The sequence below is a fragment of the Hippopotamus amphibius genome, chromosome 3 (genome assembly GCF_030028045.1).
Source record: "Hippopotamus amphibius kiboko isolate mHipAmp2 chromosome 3, mHipAmp2.hap2, whole genome shotgun sequence".
Taxonomy (NCBI): Eukaryota; Metazoa; Chordata; class Mammalia; order Artiodactyla; family Hippopotamidae; genus Hippopotamus; species Hippopotamus amphibius.
The window spans coordinates 21,189,984-21,210,964 of NC_080188.1; the positions used below are offsets into that span (position 1 = coordinate 21,189,984).

The following is a 20,981-nucleotide window of genomic DNA, read 5'->3' on the forward strand; positions in this document are numbered from 1 at the left end:
CTGTATGACAGTCTCTAGGTCCATCCACATCTCTGCAGTGGCACAATTTCGTTCCTTTTCATGGCTGAGTAAAATTCCATCCCCCGCCCCGCTTTCCACCCTTGGTATCCACATGTTTGTTCTCTACATCTGTTGTCTTGATTTCTGCCTTGCAAACCAGTTCATCTGTACCATATTTCTAGATTCCACATATATGCATTAATATGATATTTGTTTTTCTCTTTCTGACTTACTTCACTGTGTATGACAGTCTTTAGGTCCATCCACATCTCTTCAAATGGCACAATTTCCTTCCTTTTTATGGCTGAGTAATATTCCATTGTATATATGTGCCACATCTTCTTTATCCATTCCTCTGCTGATGGATGTTTAGGTTGCTTCCATGTCCTGGCTATTGTAGATAGTGCTGCAGTGAACATTGGGGTGTGTGTATCTTTTTGAATTATGGTTTTCTCAGGATATATGCCCAGGAGTGGGATTGCTGGGTCATATGGTAGTTCTATTTTTAGTTTTTAAAGGAATCTCCATACTGTTCTCCATAGTGGCTATATCAATTTACATTTCCACCAACAGTGCAAGAGGGTTCCCTTTTCTCCATACCCTCTTTAGCATTGATTGATTGTTGATTTTTTTTGATGATGGCCGTTTTGACTGGTGTGAGGTGATAACTTATGGTAGTTTGGATTTGCATTTCTCTGATAATTAGTGATGTTGAGTGTCTTTTCATGTATTTGTTGGCCATCTGTATGTCTTCTTTGGAGGAGTGTCTGTTTAGGTCTTCTGCCCATTTTTTGATTGGGTTGTTTGTTTTTTTGATATTGAACTGCATGAGCTGTTTGTATATTTTGGAGATTAATCCCTTGTCAGTTGCTTCATTTGCAAATATTTTCTCCCATCCTGACGGTTGTCTTTTCATCTTGTTTTTGGTTTCCTTTGCTGTGCAAAAGCTTTTAAGTTGAATTAGGTCCTGTTTGCTAATTTTTGTTTTATTTTCATTACTCTAGAAGGTGGGTCAAAAAAGATCTTACTGTGATTTATGTCAAAGAGTGTTCTGCCTATGTTTTCCTCTAAGAGTTTTACAGAGTCTGGCCTTACATTTAGGTCCTTAATCCATTTTGAGTTTATTTTTTTGTATGCTGTTAGGGAGTGTTCTGATTTCATTCTCTTACATATAGCTGTCCAGTTTTCCCAGCACCACTTATTGAAGAGACTTTTTCTCCATTGTATGTTCTTGCCTCCTTTGTCATATATTAGGTGACCACAAGTGCATGGGTTTATCTCTGGGCTTTCTATCCTGTTCCATTGAGCTATATTTCTGTTTTTGTGCCAGTACCATACTGTCTTGATTACTGTAGCTTTGTAGTATAGTCTGCAATCAGGGTGCCTGATTCCCCAACTCTGTTTTTCTTTCTCAAGATTGCTTTGACTATTCGGGGTCTTTTGTGTTTCCGTACAAATATTGTAAAGTTTATTGTTCTAATTCTGTGAAAATGCCATTGGTGATTTGATAGGAATTGCAATTGAGTCTGTAGATTGCTTTGGGTAGTATAGTCATTTTCACAATGTTGATTCTTCCAATCCAAGAACATTGTATATCTCTCCATCTGTTTGTGTCATCTTTACTGTCCCACTTATTTTCTCCTGAATCTTCTCCATTTGGGCTTCATTCCCACCACTCCACTGAAATGGCTCTTATCAGAGCCACCAACACCTGTAAGGTGCCAAGTAGTCATGTCCAGAGTCAACTTTGCATTTAAAGTGAGCTAATTTCCATTTCCTCTTTGAGCCCTGTGTTTCTAGTGCCCCAGTGCTGTACTGAAGGTCTGGACTCTCTTCAGTGGTGAGGCCTTTGTATGTCATGTGAATCAGCATCTTCACTTTTGTGCCTTGACAGCCACTGACACTGGCTTTTGCTATGGAATAATTTAGGCTGGTGAGATCTGCCTCCTGGGAAGGTTTACTGCTGGGCTTATGTCTTTTCTGCGTGGAGGATCATCATCACCAGATTTTTGAATAGTAGCTGTTGATTTCTGAAATCTGTGTCACTTACAGGCTTTTGAAGATTAAGACTCATCAGCCTTGAAATGTTATAGGTTTTGAATAAAATTTCTTTCTGATATACTCTTTTTTTGTAGTAATAGGATAAGACTTTAGTATTTAAATTCCTACTGTTCCCATATTCCTGTTAGTGACACTCACTCTCCCACTAAGGATGATTGCCTTCCTTCTCTAAAACACATGGGGCTAGTCCTATTTGCTGGAATAAAGATACCTGCTTTATTTGTACCTCTTTTTCCTCTCTGATCCAGATCCTTCTTTTTCTGTTGTATTCTTTGTCTAATGGGAAGTCCAGAAGTGAAATAATATGAACCGCTATATTCTGGGTTTGCCACAAGCTTTCTCTCATCAGAACAATATCTAATTGATATTTTTCATCCCTTTAATACATTTCCCCTTTAATAATGTTTCTACTTTCCTGTGCCTTCCCTTCCAATCCTAATTCTCTGAATTTCTTGGGATAGTCCTTCAGAGCATCAGAAGTATCTTTATCTGCACTTGGAATGGTGGTGTCACTGAAATCACCAATAGTCCTTTGAGTGTTTTATGCTGATTTTCCTCATAGTCCTCTCAAATCTATCCAAATTTTCTGGGGTTTTTTTTGTTGTTGTTCTTATATTAAAAGAACTTGGTTGTTGTGGAAATTTCCAAATATGTACAAAAATAGAAAAATAGATACTTGATATACCCATCATCCAGTTTCAGTAATGATCTTTTTGGCCATTCTGATCTTTAAAGAGCAGTTCTCCAGTTGCTTTTGTTGTAGACCTTTTGGGTGGCTTTAAGTTGCTTCCCAAGAGGGTTGTGAATCCTGGGTCCTTATGGATCTCTTGCTTTTCAAGATTTTGCTTCTTTAGCTGCTAGATTTCTTTGGACCTTGTCACTGTTTCTGACCTAGTTATTACCAACACATTTTCACCTTTTCTACAACCATCTTTTTTTTTTTTTTGGACATGCCATGTGGTTTGTGGGATCTTTTCCCCGACCAGGGATTGAACCCTTGCCCTTGGCAGTGAAAGCATGGGGTCCTAACCACTGGACAACCAGGGAATTCCCTACAGCCTTCTTTATTGGAGCAGTTTGACCTCAGTGAATCTCATTTTCCTTATTATAACTAATTCTGTCTGGAGATCTCCCTAGTGGTCCAGTGGCTAAGACTCTGTGCTCCCAATGCAAGGGGCCTGGGTTCAATCCGTGGGATCTAGATCCCACATGCTGCAACTGAGAGTTCACATTGCCACAACTAAAGATCCCACATGTGGCAGCAAAGTTCCCGTGTGCCACAGCTAAGACCTGGCACAGCCAAATAAGTAAATGATAATAAAACAAACAAACAAAAAACCATTTTATTCTGGTTTATAGATCACACTTTCCTTTGCTATCTATTTTGTTTATTCCATACATTCTCAAAACTTTCTTCTAAAGAAATCTTTCTCATCTTCTATCTTAAGCAGCATCATTTACTTATATTCATTTTCTGTTGTTCCTATAACAATTTCATTGAGCTTTTTTCTTCTACTCAACTAAAGGATATGGTATATTCTCATTATAATAAAACACACACACTCTTTTTTTTGTTTATCAGCATAACACAGAAATCTAGAACCGTGGTCAGAGTTTATAGTTTATAAATCTAACACTTTAAAGCTCACAGCTCCCTCTTTTGCTCTGTTGTCCACAGGGAACTTGGTAGGTGCTTTTTCTTTGCTATTTTTTAATTTTTAAAAAATTTATTTATGTATTAATTAATTAATTTTATTGGCTGTGTTGGGTGTTTGTTGCTGCACATGGGCTTTCTCTAGTTGCAGTGAGCAGGGGCTACTCTTTGTTGTGGTGTGCTCACTCCTCATTGTGGTGGCCTCTCATTGCGGAGCATGGGCTCTAGGCACGTGGGCTTCAGTAGTTGTGGCACATAGGCTCAATAGTTGTGGCTCATGGGTTTAGTTGCTTCGCAGCATGTGGTATCTTCCTGGGGCAGGGATCGAACCTGTGTCCCCTGCATTGGTAGGTGGATTCTTAACCACTGCGCCACCTAGAAAGTCCTGGTAGGTGCTTTTTAAATCCTGGCTTGCAGACCTGACTGCAAAGCACTATCAAAGTGCAAAAACCAAAAAAAAGCAAAAAAATGAGAGAAAGAAAGGGAGGGAGGGAGGGAGCAAGGAAGGAAAGAAGGAAGGAAGGAAAGAAAAGCATTTTGCTCTCCTAATGCCTAAAATGGAATCCCACCTCAGCTTTCTTGACAACATGAGGCCAATGTGTATCTGTCGAATTCAAGCTTAAGCTGCAGTAGCCTGCCCTATAGGACCTGTACCTTCAATGAGGACTGTTTGTACTTATTCAAGGTCATTGTAGCATGCCAGGAGATAAAACTGTCATTAGCTGTGGTGGCTTATTAAAAACAAACTCTTTCATGGCATGGCCACACTAACAACCTAAAATTTCACTTCTTATTTGTTTTCCTTAGCTCTTTCTCAAAGTTTGAAGCCATAAAGACTTAGAGACTCTTCTTACTTAGATTATCTAGTAAATTGTAGCCAACTCTATCCCTGCTGCCTCGATATAGAGCCATGGAAGAATAGAAGGGAATGTGTACCAAATTCCAAAATAAAGGAGGGAACTAAGCATGCCCAGCATTCTCTCCCCAATTTACTAGTTTTGCTACCTCACTAAACTTAGTCTACTTCCATGGGGCCAGTGGGGAGTGGGGAGGGTTATGTGCAAGGGGCGGACAGTATCAGGAGGGGAAAATTCCCTCTTCATGGAAATCAGGGAAGTTAAGATGAAGTGTTCAAGTGCCCACAAATACTCATTTTCCTTGGAATGCCTTATTCTGTAGAAGCTCAAGACAGTCTTTCTCCTGGTTTTCCTGTTCATTAATTCTGCCTTCCCCTCTGTCTTCTTTGCAAAAGACCATGCTTTTTTTACCCAACCATTCAGTGTTAGAAATTCATTATAGGCCCTTTTATATTTAAATGTTAGCAAGACCCATTGGCATATTCTCCAGAATGTCCAATAGATACTAAGTATGACTGCTTCTTACCATATCCTTTATTGAAGTCTTAGTCTAAATCATCACCATCTCTTATCCTCCTGTTGATCTCTCTCTTCTTTGCTTTTGCCCCCATAATTTATTCTCTGTATCATAAACTTTATCTTTTAAAAACAAATTATTCTATGTCAAGCGTCTGTTTAAAATCATCCAGTGGCTCCTTTTTGTTATTGGAATACAATTCACACTCCTTACCGTAGTCTACAAAGTCCTGTTGGGATTTGGTCCCTTCCTCTTCCTCTGGCCTCAGCTCTTACCATTTTCCTTGCTATCTCTGCATTAGCCACACCGGCCTTGTTTTTTTCCCTTTCTTCACACGAAACTTACTTCTGTTTCAGAATCTTTGCCTGTTCTGTATACTCTGCCTAAAACATTCTTCTTCCAGATTTTCATGGTTGCCTCCTTCTCATCATTGAACTTCTTTCTCTCACTATTCTAACTAAAATAACCCTCTCCGTTATACCTCCCCCCAACACTATTCTCTCAGTCTCTATTTTAGTTTCTTTATTATATTTATCAGTGTCAGATATGATGGATTTACTCTCTATCTTCCTATACTAGATAGTGAGATCTACGAAGGCACGGACTCTGTTTTGTTTACTGCTGTGCTCCAGCATCTATAACAAGGCATATAGTACTTGCACAATAAATATTTCTTGAATAAATTACATAAGGCAGAATATATGACATGCTTTAATAGAGAAGTAAAGTACAATAATAAATGTGTGGCAGAGTGAGTATTCTCTGTGGGGGACCAAGGAGGGCTTTACATAGAAAGGTGACACTTGGCCAGAGAGGGATGAAGATGAGTAAAGTTTAGACAGGCTGCAGTGGAGGATAACAGCGTTCCAGGGAGAAGAAAGAGCAGGCGAAGAAACACAGGCAGTATAAATTCAAGGAATAGCAAAAGAACCTTTGAAGAAAAGTGTTTTCCCTGATTATGTTCTTGTTTGATTTCCTTTTGTTTTGGTCTTTTTTGGAATTAAATACATTGTTATCACTGGAGGTCTTTGGTCTGTAAAGAACAGTCATGAGTTGGCTTTGACCATTCCTTGTTTTAAAAGTTAAGAAGTTCAAGAAATGGGAAAATTTTAGAGTATTTCAGTTCAGTACATTTTTATCACTTTATTTCTGATTTTTATGTAACCAACTCACAATTTTTTGAAGTAGGCAGGAAATTAATTACAAAGAAATAAAGTTCTGGAAAAAGGACCCACAGGTACTTTCAATTTCCATCTTCCCACATCTTAAACAGGAGGTTCTAGAGAAAAAGAAATAAGTAAATCTGGTTGTTTAGACTCATTGATAGAGGAGATATTTTCGGGTGTGTCAGAGTCTTATGAGTGTCATAATGTTTCTCTGGGAAATGTTAAGAGATTTTTTGGTTTTGTTTTTGTTTTTTATAGCCACGCTCTAGAACGACATCAATTTTTTTTAAGGGGCCAGGAAAAGTGGTGATGGTTGCCATTTGCATGTAAGTACTGAAATGTAAGCCTTATAAAATAGAAATATATTATTTTTAATGTATATATCCTTGAATATATAAATTCATTATTTGGTATCTAGATAAAGATGCTCATCTGAAAAATTTTCTTTTATTTTCATTGGTGTTTATAGAAGTCTTTTTTTAAAAAGTTGAATTGGCCAAGGTTATTTTTAGAGTAACTAAAGCAACCTGGGTTATAACTACTGAAGAGTACCTGCACTCTTATTTTTCTCCCACTTGACCTCAGTAGAACATAATTGATACTTTTGCCTCTTTCTTTTTCTTTCTTTCTTTTTTTTTTACTTTTTATTTTTTAGTGGACTGTAGCCAGTTAACAATGTTGTGATAGTTTCAGGTGCACAGCAAAGTGACTCAGCCATACATAAATATGTATTCATTCACCCCCAGACTCCCTTCCCATGCAAGCTGCCACATAGCGTTGAGCAGAGTTCCCCATGCTATACAATAGGTCCTTGTTGCTTATCCATTTTTTAAATATAGCAGTGTGTACTCCTCTTTCTTCTTCTTTTTTTTTAATATTTTAAATTTATTTATTTATTTATTTTATTTGCTGTGTTGGGTCTTTTTTGCTGTGCGTGGGCTTTCTTTAGTTGCGGTGAGTGGGGGCTGCTCTTCGTTGTGGTGCGAGGGCTCCTCATTGCCGTGGCTTCTCTTGTTGTGGAGCATGGGTCCTAGGCACGTGGGCTTCAGTAGTTGCAGCACATGGGCTCAATAGTTGTGGCTCATGGGCTCTAAAGCGCAGGTTCAATAGTTGTGGAGCACGGGGTTAGTTGCTCCACGGCATGTGGGATCTTCCTGGAGCAGGGATCGAATCCTTGTCCCCTGCATTGGCAGGCGGATTCTTAACCACTGTGCCACCTAGGAAGCCCTACTCCTCTTTCTTCTTGATTCCTATTATTTTGCTTACCTTTTATCTATTTTACTGAGTAATCTATTTTAGGATGTTTAAGAGCATTAATTCCATAATTCATTACTTTGTTCTTTTATTTCTAAAATACATATATTACACGTGTCGGGAAATTTGATATGGTCTGGAAAAGTAAAGGTAAAATACATAATTCTTATTCTCAAGGATTAGATGGACACTAGACTGGAAGAAGTCATTTATAATAATACAGAAAAGATAGTGATGGTAGGAATCGAAAGACATGGTTAGGTTTCAGAAAGTATTTAGGAGGTCTGGTCAGTGATGCTGTCCAGGTTCTGGTTTGGACAGTTGGGTAGATATTGCACCATCACTGAGAGAAGGAACACTAGAAGGAGGGGACAGGGTGGGAGCAAAGAAAATGAGTTCCTTTTTGAGTTTGAGTTATTTGTAGGGTACCCAACTGGAGTTGGTCAGCAGAATGAATTCTTTTCGTCAGTAAAAGGGGATTAGCATTTAAAGGTTTTTACATTGGAAGAATGTATGTAATGTATATAAGCTGCTGTATAGTACCTGTTATATAATAGGTACTTAATTATTTTTGTTAGTATATATTGGTTTGAAGCTCAGAAGGAAGATCTGGATTAGAGATCTGGTTATAGAATTGAGAGTTATTAGTATATAGATGATAATTAAAGCCATAGGAGTAGTTAATATCACTTGGAGAATGTGTAAATAATGTATGAGGAATGAAAAGCTCTCCAGAAAAAACCTTACAGGTTGCTAACATTTAAGAAATGGGTAGAAGAAAAAGCCTGCAGAAGAGACTGAGGAAAAGTAAAGAGAAAGGTGGGAAGAAAACCAGGAGTATTGTGGAAATCAAGGAAGACAGCGTTTTAAGAAAATAGTGGCAAATGTTTCTCTGAGATTGAGGAAAATATTAAAATGTTTTCAGGAATTTAATAGCAAGAAACGGTATATTGATAAGAAGAATCTTATGAGGTGTTGGTGGTAGAAGCCATTGTTCAGTGGATTGAAGACTGAGTGCCAAGTGAGGAAAACAGACAGCAAGAGTGGATATAATTCTTTTAAGAAATTATCTGAGGGTTTCCCTGGTGGCGCAGTGGTTAAGAATCCGCCTGCCAGTGCAGGGGACACAGGTTCGATCCCTGGTCTGGAAAGATCCCACATGCTGCAGAGCAGCTAAGCCCATGTACCACAACTACTGAGCCTGCATGCCTCGACTGCCGAAGCCCATGTGCTCTAGGGCCCGAGTGCTGCAGCTCCTGAGCCCGACTACTGTAACTACTGAAGCTTGCGCACCTAGAGCCTGTGCTCTGTAACAAGAAGCCACCACAACGAGAAGCCTGCACACTGCAACGATGAGTAGCCCCCGCTTGCCACAACTAGAGAAAGCCTGTGCACAGCAATGAAGATGCAACACAGCCAAAATATAAATAATATTAAAAAGAAAAAGAAAGAAAAGAAATTGTCTGAAATGGAGGAGAGGAGAAAAGGGTAGCTGGAAGGGGATGTACAGTTTCCTCATTTATAAAATAAGGATGTAGTAACTACTACAGTGTTAATATTTATATAATAGATTTATAGTAAAACATGGTAAGTGACTATAGTATGGTGCCCGAGATAAATTTTACTAGTTATTACTGTTGGAATCTGAGCACAGCTGGCTTCCTCAGAGCTAACTATGTTTATTTTAGCATCTATGGTCTTCTAGTATACACAGACTACTAGATATAGTTTTGTCTTTACCTCTGGCATCTGCATGATTAAATAAACCGACCTTCACCAACATCTTGCCTTTGACCCTGGCCTACTGAACAATATCAAGTGCAGATCAGCTTTCACCTACCTAAGACATAATTTCCTTTCTAATTCCATTTTGTTTAAATGTAGAACACCCTCTTCTCATCAGTTCTTAAGCAGTTTGCTTACATATATCATGCATCTTTCATTTAAATATTTAATGAAACCATACTCTGTATTCTTTAAATGTGTTCTCTTCTTGCCTAAAACATAGTAAATCTTGAAGGCTAGGGATTCTTTCTAATTTACTTTGAACAGAATTGTGCACGCACGCACACACGCGTGTATGTGTGTGTAAATTAAGTAAGCTTTTGGTGGAAATTTTTATCTAACCCTATGCTAAATTATCTTCTCTTTCTCTCCTAGCAATGGATTAAACTGCTTCTTCAAATTTCTTGCCTGGATTTATACAGGTTCAGCAAGTATGTTCTCAGAAGCTGTACACTCTTTATCCGATACTTGTAATCAGGTGAGGGGTAAAAGATTGTTTATTAATTTAAAGTAATATTTTTTGAGGCTTTAGTCTAAAATTTGACATATTTAAAAACTGAATGATTCCTATAGTTGGGTTGTAGAAGAAAATGAAGTTGTTTTACTTTTGAATGATGATGTGCATAGAAATATGATCATAGTATTCGAAAGCAGATTGTTATGCTTTAAAAAGTTTTAATGAAATGTGAAGTATAAGATCATCAGTCACTAGGTATTTGGGCAGAGGCTATTGTAGAAAAGATTCTTATGTTAGGTAGAAATTTGGTCTGTGAATATGAGTCCTTATAACTGTAAGAGCCAGTGGATTTAAGTGTTTTGAATAAAGATATAAAATAATCATGCATGATTGATGAATTATAATGATTTTCACCTTAGACTAGTATTTTCATTTTTTCCTTGAATTTGCAAATGAAAAAAAAATTTTATAAAATTAAAATACCTTCTTAGACTCCCTTTAATACAAATTTTGAATACTACAAATCTAAGCCTTTTTAAAGAACACAACATTCTTCTTATATGTCATTTCGCATTTTGAAAATGTGGATTGTTAAGAGAAAATCTTTTTAGTATTTATTTATTTATACTCCTGTTACACAAGAACAGATTTGAGAGGACTTATAATAAAAGACACAGGTACAATAAGAATATTTAAGAGAAAGTTAAAAATAATAATGAAATGATAAGGAACAAGGAGAGCAGTCTTAAAAAAAATTAAACCTGAGAACTCATGTGACTTACTGTCAAGTGGATTAAAACCTTTTGTGAAAGTAAGGAAAGAATACAGGCATTTGCTGTTAGTACTAACAGTTGTTCTCTTTAATTAAATTTTTATACTCAGTAAATATTTAATAACTACTATTTATATAATATTTTGCCTGTTGAGTGGGGAAGAGGAGGTGGGAGAGAGATATATTACACACAATACCTATTTTGTTGAAAGTTTATGTGAACATAAGAAAATTAAGATGCAAAAATATTTGTACATTTGGGCAAGGAGATATGTACATATTATTAATTTTAGTATTAGTTATTTAAAACGTTGAAGACAATTTTTAAATGTCCATGCTCTGAAATACTATTTAGGGGTTTAAAAGCATGTGGTAGATAGCTGTGTACTGATCTGGAATAATAACCATAATATGAATATAAAATCAAGTTGCAAAACATTATGTACAGAACTTTTGTTTCCAGCCATGATATACTAATGTGAATTGTATAAATAGCTAAAAAACTAGACAAAATGTATTAAACAATATTTTCAAACATTGGACAATAGCAGTGCAAGACCATGATCCCTGAAGAAGGGGAACAGGTGAATTGAACTCTGTGATCTCTCGTTTTTTGCTTGGAGGTGCATTTGGGATAGTGGAGCAGGGTGGGAGACCCATCATAGAGTTGAGAAGGTAGAAATTAGGGTTTAATGAATCTGAAGTGGCTAGAAATTACAAGGCTGCAGAAATCTTCATAGGGTTTTCCTTGAGTTGAATCTTTGCTGAGTGTTAGATTACACATGTGTAGGGTAAAGCTCCATGATGCTGGGCAAAGAACCAGCAGGGAGCTTAAGCTGAGTAATTCCTAGAGTTCATAAAGGGCTTGGATTAATTAAGTTCTGACGTTCTGAGCTAGAGAGTCCTGATTGATTACACAGGTTCAGACATTAGTAGTAGGGCTAATTATCTTAGTTGTAAAGACTATTGTAGAACTTCTCTAACAGAACTCTAAGGAATCACACTGATTTGCAAGTAACTTAATTACCTGTGAGAACAAAGCCCTATGTGCTATTATAAGGAAGACAACAAAATCCAGATACACAGAATAACATTCACAAGTGTTCAGCATCTAATAAAAAGTTTATTAGACAACCAAGAAGCAGAAAATTTGACTCACAACCAGGAGAAAAATTAGTCAATAGAAACAGACTCAGTTGACATGATAGAATTAGCAGACGGGGTAAATACGAACTATAACTATGGTCATGTATTGAAAAGAAAATACGAACATCATGAAAAGAGAAATGGAAGATACAAAGAAGAACCAAATAAAACTTTTAGAGCTGAAAAATATATCTGATGTGAAAAATCCACTACGTAGAATTAACAGCAGATTAGACATTGTGGAAAAAATGATCAGTGAACTCAAATATATGGCAGTAGAACGCATTCATACTAAAATTAGAGTGAAAAAAGACTAAAAAAGATTAAGGGGGTCTTAGATCTGTGGAACATTATCAAGAGAATTCTATCAAACATTTAAAGAAGAGATAATACCAGTAGTACACAGACTTTCAAATATAGAGGAGAAGGAAACACTTTTCAGCTCCTCTAATATGGCTAGCATAACCCTGATACCAAAACCTTAAAGATATTACAAGAAGAAAACACAAACCAGTAGTATCTCTCATAAACATAGATGCAAAAATCCTTAAGATATACTCAGATTGAATCTAGCAATATATAAAAATGATAATACATCATAATCAAGTGAGTATTATTCCAGGAATGCAAGGTTAGTTTAACATTCAAAATCAATGGAAGATTAATATTAAAAAAAAAAACCATTGCATTTCTACTATCAGTAAACAAATGGAGAGTGAAATTTTTAGTAAATTCCATTTATGATGTTGAATACTTAGGAGTAAATTTAACAAAAGATATGGAAGACTTTAACACTGAAAACTTAAAATGTAACTGGGGAAATTAAAGATGACCTAAGGAGATGGAGAGAGATGCCATGATCATGGATTTGATAACTACATTAATATGTCAAATTTCCCTAAATTAATCTATAGATTTAATATAATCCAGCAGATTTTTTTTGTAGAAATTAAAAAAAAATTTTAATTAATTAATTAATTATGCAGTGTCAGGTCTTAGTTGTGGTACATGGATCTTTCATTGCAGCATGCGGGCTTCTCTCTAGTTGTTGTGCACATGCTCGGTAGTTGCAGCACGCAGGCACTTTAGTTGAGGCGCACAGGCTCCATAGCACGTGGGCTCTGTAGTTGTGGCACTCAGACTCTCTAGTTGCGGCCCCTGGGCTCAGTGTTTGTGGCATGCAGGCTTAGTTGCCCTGTGGCATGTGGGATCTTGTTTCCCCCACTAGGGATTGAACCCACGTCCCCTGCGTTGGAAGGCGGATTCTTAAGCACTGGACCACCAGGGAAGTCCCTTTTTGTAGAAATCGACAAACTGATTAAATTCTAAAATTTATATGGAAGGACTTCCCGGGCGGTCTAGCGGGTAAGACTCTGCACTTCCACTGCAGAGGATGTGGATTTGACCCCTGGTGTGGAACTAAAATCCCGTATGCTGCATGGCATGGCCAAATAGTAGTAGTAGTAGTAGTGGTAGTGATGGTGGTGGTGGTGGTGGTGGTAGTAGTAATAAATTTATATGGAAGTGTAAAGAACCTAGAATATTCAAAGCAATCTAAAAAAAGAAAGAAAGAAATTTGGAGGACTTTAAGACTTATTTCAGAGCACAATAATTAAGACAGCGATGTATTGGCACAAGGACTGACAGACCAGTGGAACAGAATAGAGAGTCTAATAACAGACCCTCAGTTACATAGTTGATTTCTGACAAAGGCACCAGAACAGTTCAGTGAAGAAAAGAAACACTTCAACAAATGGTATGGGGAAAATTGGATATCCACATGGATAAAAATATGAAGGACCTTGACTCCCACTTCATGCCATATACAAATTTAAGGTGGGTCATAGACCCAAATGTACAAGCTAAAACTATGAAAATACTAGAATATCTAGGAGAATATCTTCTAGGCCTTTGGGTAGGCAGAGCTTTCTTAAACAGAACACAGAAATAAAACCATAAAATAAAAAAAATTATAAATTAAACTTCATCAAAATTAAAAATTCTTACTTATTAAATGACACTTTTAAGGCAATAAATAGACAAACTGCAGGTAGGGAGAAAATATTTACAAAGTATATAATCTGACAAAGGACTGGCATCCAGGATAAATAAAGAACTTGTATGACTCAGTATTGAAAAGACAATCCAATTTTTTTAAAAAGCTGAAGACTTGAAAAGGTACTTCCTAAAGATACCTGAATGTAGTTGATGGACACACAAAAAGGTGCTCAACACTATTAATCATCAAGAAATTATATTGAGGGGCTTCCCTGGTGGCACAGTGGTTAAGAATCTGCCTGCCAGTGCAGGGGACTTGGGTTCGATCCCTGCTCCGAGAAGATCCCACATGCCATGGAGCAACTAAGCCTGTGTGCCACAACTATTGATCCCATGTGCCACAACTACTGAAGCCTGCACGCCTAGAGCCTGTGCGCCGCAGCAAGAGAATCTGCCTCAATGAGAAGACCACACACCGCAACTAGAGAAAGCCCACATGCAGCAATGAAAACCCAAAGCAGCCAATAAATAAATAAATAAATAAATAAATCTGTTTATATAAAAAAGAAAAAAAGAAATTATATTGAAACCCCAACAGGACATCTCTACACATCCACTATAATGGCTAAAATTTAAAAGCCTGGTAATCAAATGTTGGTGAAAATGTAGACCAGCCAGACTTTTTAGAAGTTGCTGGTGGAGTGTAAAATGTTACAACTACTCTTAAATTTGTCAGTTTCTGGGAAACATATGCCTGCTATTTGACTTAGCAATTTCACCCCTAAGTATTTACCCAAGAGAAAGGGAAACAAATGTCCACAAAGAATTGTATAAGAATATTTATAGCACCATAAAGGTGCTCTCATGGCCAAAAACCTGGAGTCAACCCAAATGTCCATCAACAGTGGGATAAACAAATTGTGGTATAGTCATACAGTGGAATATTATCTAGCAATAAAAAGAAATACTTATCCATAAGCAGCATATATGCATCTCCAGCAGTATGTTGAGTAAAAGAAGGCACATGCAAAAGAGTGGTTACTGTGTGATTCCATTTATATTAAGTTCTAGAATAGAACTTTGACTTTAATCTTTGAGGGAGAGCAGGATTAGCTATAGTCTGTGATATCTTATTTTTATAAGAAGAACTAATAAATCTGGCCCATATTCAGTTTATGAAACATTTGATATCTCACACTTCATTGTACAGCAAACCTGAATATCAAGTATTTTAAAAATAACTGAACACTTGACTATATTGTAAACATTATAAACACATACTTATGTAAATAGTGTGAAATGATAATAAATATTTCAATTTTAATATACAGATTTTAAAATTATACATTCTTCTTAATTTACTCTCATCATTCTCTTAGTTTAGTTCACTGAAAGGACATTATCTGTGTTTTAGGTAGTTTTGACCCTCTTTTTTTTTTTTGTAACATTCTTTTTTTTTTTTTTTTTTTGGCACACGGGCTTAGTTGCTCCGTGGCATGTGGGATCTTCCTGGAGCAGGGATCGAACCCGTGTCCTTTGCATTAGCAGGCGGATTCTCAACCACTGCGCCACCTAGGAAGCCCTGACCCTCTTTTTTTAAAATTTTTATTTATTTTGTTTATTTTTTATTTTTAGCTGCCTTAGGTCTTTTTTTTTTGGGGGGGTACACCAGGTTCAATCAACTGTTTTTATACACATATCTCCATATTCCCTCCCTTCCTTGACGCCCCCTCCTCGAGTCCCCCCCACCCTCCCTGCCCCAGTCCTCTAAGGCATCTTCCATCCTCGAGTTGGACTCCCTTTGTTATACAACAACTTCCCACTGACTGTTTTACAGTTGGTAGTATATATATGTCTGTGCTACTCTCTCACTTCTTCTCAGTTTCCCCTTCACCCCCCGCCCCCTCCCATACCTCGAGTTCTCCAGTCCATTCTCTGTATCTGCTTCCTTGTTCTTGTCACCGAGTTCATCAGTACCATTTTTAGATTCTGTATATGTGAGTTAGCATACAATATTTGTCCTTCTCTTTCTGACTTACTTCACTATGTATGACAGATTGTAGTTCTATCCACCTCATTACATATAGCTCCATCTCATCCCTTTTTATAGCTGAGTAATATTCCATTGTATATATATGCCACATCTTCTGTATCCATTCATTTGTGGATGGGCATTTAGGTTGCTTCCATGTCCTGGCTATTGTAAAGAGTGCTGCAATAAACATTATGGTACAAGTTTCTTTTGGGATTATGGTTTTTTTTGGGTATATGCCCAGGAGTGGGATGACTGGATCATATGGTAGTTCTATTTGTAGTTTTTTAAGGAACCTCCAAATTGTTTTCCATAGTGGCTGTACCAACTTACAGTCCCACCAACAGTGCAGGAAAGTTCCCTTTTCTCTACACCCTCTCCAACATTTGTTGTTTCCAGATTTTGTGATGATGGCCATTCTGATTGGTGTGCGGTGATCCCTCATTGTGGCTTTGACTTGCATTTCTCTGATGATTAGTGATGTTGAGCATCTTTTCATGTGTGTGTTGGCCATCTGTATGTCTTCTTTGGAGAAATGTCTATTTACGTCTTCTGCCCATTTGTGGATTGGGTTATTTGCTTTTTTGGTATGAAGCTTCATGAGCTGCTTGTATATTTTGGAGGTTAATCCTTTGTCTGTTGTTTCATAGGCAATTATTTTTTCCCATTCTGAGGGTTGCCCTTTAGTCTTGTTTATGGTTTCTTTTGCTGTGCAAAAGCTTTTAAGTTTCATGAGGTCCCATTCATTTATTCTTGATTTTATTTCCATGATTCTAGGAGGTGGGTCAAAAAGGATGTTGCTTTGATGTATGTCAAAGAGTGTTCTGCCTATGTTTTCCTCTAGGAGTTTTATAGTGTCTGGCCTTACATGTAGGTCTTTAATCCATTTGGAGTTTATTTTTGTGTATGGTGTTAGGAAGTGTTCTACTTTCATTCTCTTACATGTTGCTGTCCAATTTTCCCAGCACCATTTATTGAAGAGGCTGTCTTTTTTCCATTGTATACTCGTGCCTCCTTTGTCAAAGATAAGGTGCCCATATGTGTTTGGGCTTACTTCTGAGTTCTCCATTCTATTCCATTGATCATCCTTTCTATTTTTGTGCCAGTACCATACTGTCTTGATCACTATGGCCTTGTAGTATAGTTTGAAGTCAGGAAGCCTGATTCCACCAACTCCATTTTTCCTTCTCAAGATTGCTTTGGCTATTTGGGGTCTTTTGCGTTTCCATACAAATCGTAAGATTTCTTGCTCTAGTTCTGTGAAAAATGCCATTGGTAATTTGATTGGGATTGCATTGAATCTGTAAATTGCTTTGGGTAGTACAGTCATTTTCACGATGTTGATTCTTCCAATCCAGGAACATGGTATGTCCCTCCATCTGTTTGTGTCGTCTTTGATTTCTTTCATCAGTGTCTTAAAGTTTTCTGCATACAGATCTTTTGCCTCCTTAGGCAGGTTTATTCCTAGGTATTTTCTTCTTTTTGTTGCAATGGTGAATGGGAGAGTTTCCTTAATTTCTCTTTCTGCTCTTCCGTTGTTAGTGTATAGGAATGCAAGAGATTTCTATGCATTAATTTTGTATCCTGCTACTTGACCAAACTCATCAATGAGTGCTAGCAGTTTTCTGGTAGAGTCTTTAGGGTTTTCTATATATAATATCATGTCATCTGCAAAGAGTGACAATTTTACTTCTTCTTTTCCAATTTGGATTCCTTTGATTTCTTTTTCTTCTCTGATTGCTGTGGCTAACACTTCCAAAACTATGTTGAATAACAGTGGTGAGAGTGGACACCCTTGTCTTGTTCCTGTTCTTAGAGGGAATTCTTCCAGTTTTTCTCCATTGAGAACAATGTTGGCTTTTGGTTTGTCATATATGGCTTTTATGATGTTGAGGTAATTTCCTTCTATGCCCATTTTCTGGAGAGCTTTTATCATAAATGAATGTTGAACTTTGTCAAAAGCTTTTTCTGCATCTATTGAAATGATCATATGGTTTTTATCCTTCAATTTGTTGATATGATGTATCACGTTGATTGATTTGCGTGTATTGAAGAATCCTTGCATCCCAGGGATAAACCCCACTTGATCATGGTGTATGATTTTTTTCATGTGCTGTTGCAGTCTGTTAGCTAGTATTTTGTTGAGGATTTTTGCATCTATATTCATCAGTGATATTGGTCTGTAGTTTTCTTTTTTTGTGACATCTTTGCCTGGTTTTGGTATCAGGGTGATGGTAGCCTCGTAGAATGAGTTTGGGAGTGCTCCGCCTTCTGCAATATTTTGGAAGAGTTTGAGAAGGATAGGTGTTAACTCTTCTCGAAATGTTTGATAGAATTCGCCCGTGAACCCATCTGGTCCTGGGGTTTTGTGTGTTGGGAGATTTTTAATCACTGCCTCAATTTCCGTACTTGTGATTGGTCTGTTCGTGGTTTCTATTTCCTCCTGGTTCAGTCTTGGAAGATTGTATTTTTCTAAGAATGTATCCATTTCTTCCATGTTATCCAATTGATTGGCATATAGTTGCTTGTAGTAGTCTCTCATGATGTTTTGTATTTCTGAGGTGTCCGTTGTGACTTCTCCTTTTTCATTTCTAATTCTGTTGATTTGCATCTTCTCCCTTTTTTTCTTGATGAGTCTGGCTAATGGTTTATCAATTTTGTTAATCTTCTCAAAGAACCAGCTTTTAGTTTTATTTATTTTTCTTATGGTTTCTTTCCTTTCTTTTTCATTTATTTCTGCTCTGATCTTTATGATTTCTTTCCTTCTGCTCACTTTGGGGTTTCTTTGTTCTTCTTTCTCTAGTTGTTTGAGGTGTAAGGTTAGGTTGTTTATTCGATCATTTTCTTGTTTCTTAAGGTAGGACTGTATTGCTATAAACTTTCCTCTTAGAACTGCTTTTGCTGCGTCCCATAGGTTTTGGGTTGTTGTGTTTTCGTTGTCATTTGTTTCTAGATATTTTTTGATTTCCTCTTTGATTTCTGTAATGAATCCTTGGTTGTTTAAGAGTGAATTGTTTAGCCTCCATGTGTTTGTATTTTTTGCAGTTTTTTTCCTGTAATTGATATCTAGTCTCATGGCATTGTGGTCTGAGAAGATGCTTGATATGATTTCAATTTTCTTGATTTTGCTGAGGTTTGATTTGTGACCCAAGATGTGATCTATCCTGGAAAATGTTCCGTGTGCACTTGAGAAGAAAGTGTAGTCTGTCGTTTTTGGATGGAATGTCCTATAAATATCAATTAAGTCGAGATGGTCTAATGTGTCATTTAAAGCTTGTGTGTCTTTATTTATTTTCTGTTTGGATGATCTGTCCATTGATGTAAGTGGGGTGTTCAAGTCTCCCACTATAATTGTGTTACTGTCGATGTCCCCTTTTATAGCTGTTAGCATTTGCCTTATGTATTGAGGTGCTCCTATATTGGGGGCATAGATATTTACCATTGTGATCTGTTCTTCTTGGATGGATCCCTTGATCATTATGTAGTGCCCTTCCTTGTCTCTTTTAATAGTCTTTACTTTCAAGTCTAATTTGTCTGATAGGAGTACTGCTACTCCAGCTTTCTTTTGACTTCCATTTGCATGGAATATCTTTTTCCATCCCTTCACTTTCAGTCTATATGTATCCCTTGGTCTGAAGTGGGTTTCTTGTAGGCAGCATATAGAAGGGTCTTGTTTTTGTATCCATTCAGCCAGTCTGTGTCTTTTGGTTGGAGCATTTAATCCATTTACATTTAAAGTGATTATTGACATGTGTGTTCCAATGACCATTTTCTGAATTGTTTTGGGTTTGTATTTGTAGGTGTTTTCCTTTTCTTGTGTTTCCTACTTAGAGAAGTTCCTTTAGCACTTGTTGTAAGGCTGGTTTGGTGGTGCTGAATTCTCTTCACTTTTGCTTGTCTGGAAAGCTTTTGATTTCTGCCTCAAATCTGAATGAGATTCTTGCTGGGTAGAGGATTCTTGGCTGTAGGTTTCTCTCTTTCAGGACTTTCAGTATATCCTGCCATTCCCTTCTGGCCTGCAGAGTTTCTGTAGAAAGGTCAGCTGTTATCCTGATGGGTTTTCCCTTATATGTTGTTTGTTGCTTTTCTCTTGCTGCTTTTAATATTTTTTCTTTGTGTTTAATTGTCGTTAGTTTGATTAATATGTGTCTTGGTGTATTTCTCCTTGGGTTTATTCTGTATGGGACTCTCTGTGCTTCTTGGACTTGGTGAATTATTTCCTTTCCCACATTGGGGAAGTTTTCCACTAGAACCTCTTCAAATATTTTCTCAGACCCTTTCTTGTTTTCTTCTTCTTCTGGGATGGCTATAATTCGAATGTTGGTACGTTTAAGGTTATCACTGAGGTCTCTGAGACTGTCTTCTATTCTTTTTATTTTTTTTTCATTTTCCTGCTCTGTGGCATTTATTTCTCCCATTCTATCTTCCAACTCACTTATTCGTTCTTCTGCCTCAGTCATTCTTCTGGTTATAGCATCTAGAGTATTTTTAATTTCAGTTATTTTGTTATCCATTGCTGTTTGTTTTTCTGAGTTCTTATGAACTGTTTCTTGTACTTTCTCTATTTTGTTATCGAGATTTTGTATCATTTTTACTATCCTGACTCTAAATTCTTTTTCAGGCATTTTTCCTATTTCCTCCTCATTTATTTGGTCTTGTGGGTTTTTTTCCTGCTCCTTTGCCTGCATGGGGTTTCTTTGTTTCCTCATGGTTGTCCAAGCTTTTGGGGTTGCTTGTCCTGGTGCTAGAGGTGTTTATAGAAGACTGTCCAAGCCTCAGACTAATGTCCAGGTATTGGATTAAACGAATATTAAGTCTAGGAAACATATACATGTATAAGACACACAATTATTGAATCCGTTAGGACATAAAGCTCTAGAAAGACCTGACAGAACCCCAGTGTGCTATCAGATATTCAAAGAGAAACCCAGCAGAAATTGACAACTGAAACAGTACAAATCAGAGACAAAAGCAAAAGCAAACAAACAACAAGTAACACCCTACACTTACAAACATCAATCCAGGGAGATTTTGTAAGCTAGGATCAAATATAGAAATGAGCTGGAGTACCACCAGAGAGAATGGAGATTCTCAGAATGTAATTAGACAACTGTACTAAGAACTAAGATAAAGACAAAAGCCTAATATTAATACCAAGGCAGTGCATCATCTGGAGAATAGAGCAAGGAGTCTGAGCAGACCGATAGTGTTGCTTATAAGTATGTTAAGATAAAATACACTTAAAATGGCTAGAAGAAAGGGTAACAGAAGAGCGTAATGTG

At 37.1% G+C, this 20,981-nt stretch overlaps 1 protein-coding gene across 2 annotated transcripts in view; it reads left to right on the forward strand.

Annotated features, from left to right (window-relative positions):
- SLC30A9 (solute carrier family 30 member 9) overlaps positions 1-20,981 on the forward strand; it is a 93,316-nt gene that overhangs the window by 40,799 nt on the left and 31,536 nt on the right. For both annotated transcript variants that reach the window (XM_057730077.1, XM_057730079.1), the window contains 2 exons: positions 6,514-6,581; positions 9,670-9,772. In XM_057730077.1, the coding sequence (XP_057586060.1) occupies positions 6,514-6,581; positions 9,670-9,772 (171 nt within the window). The remainder of the gene's footprint in view (positions 1-6,513; positions 6,582-9,669; positions 9,773-20,981) is intronic.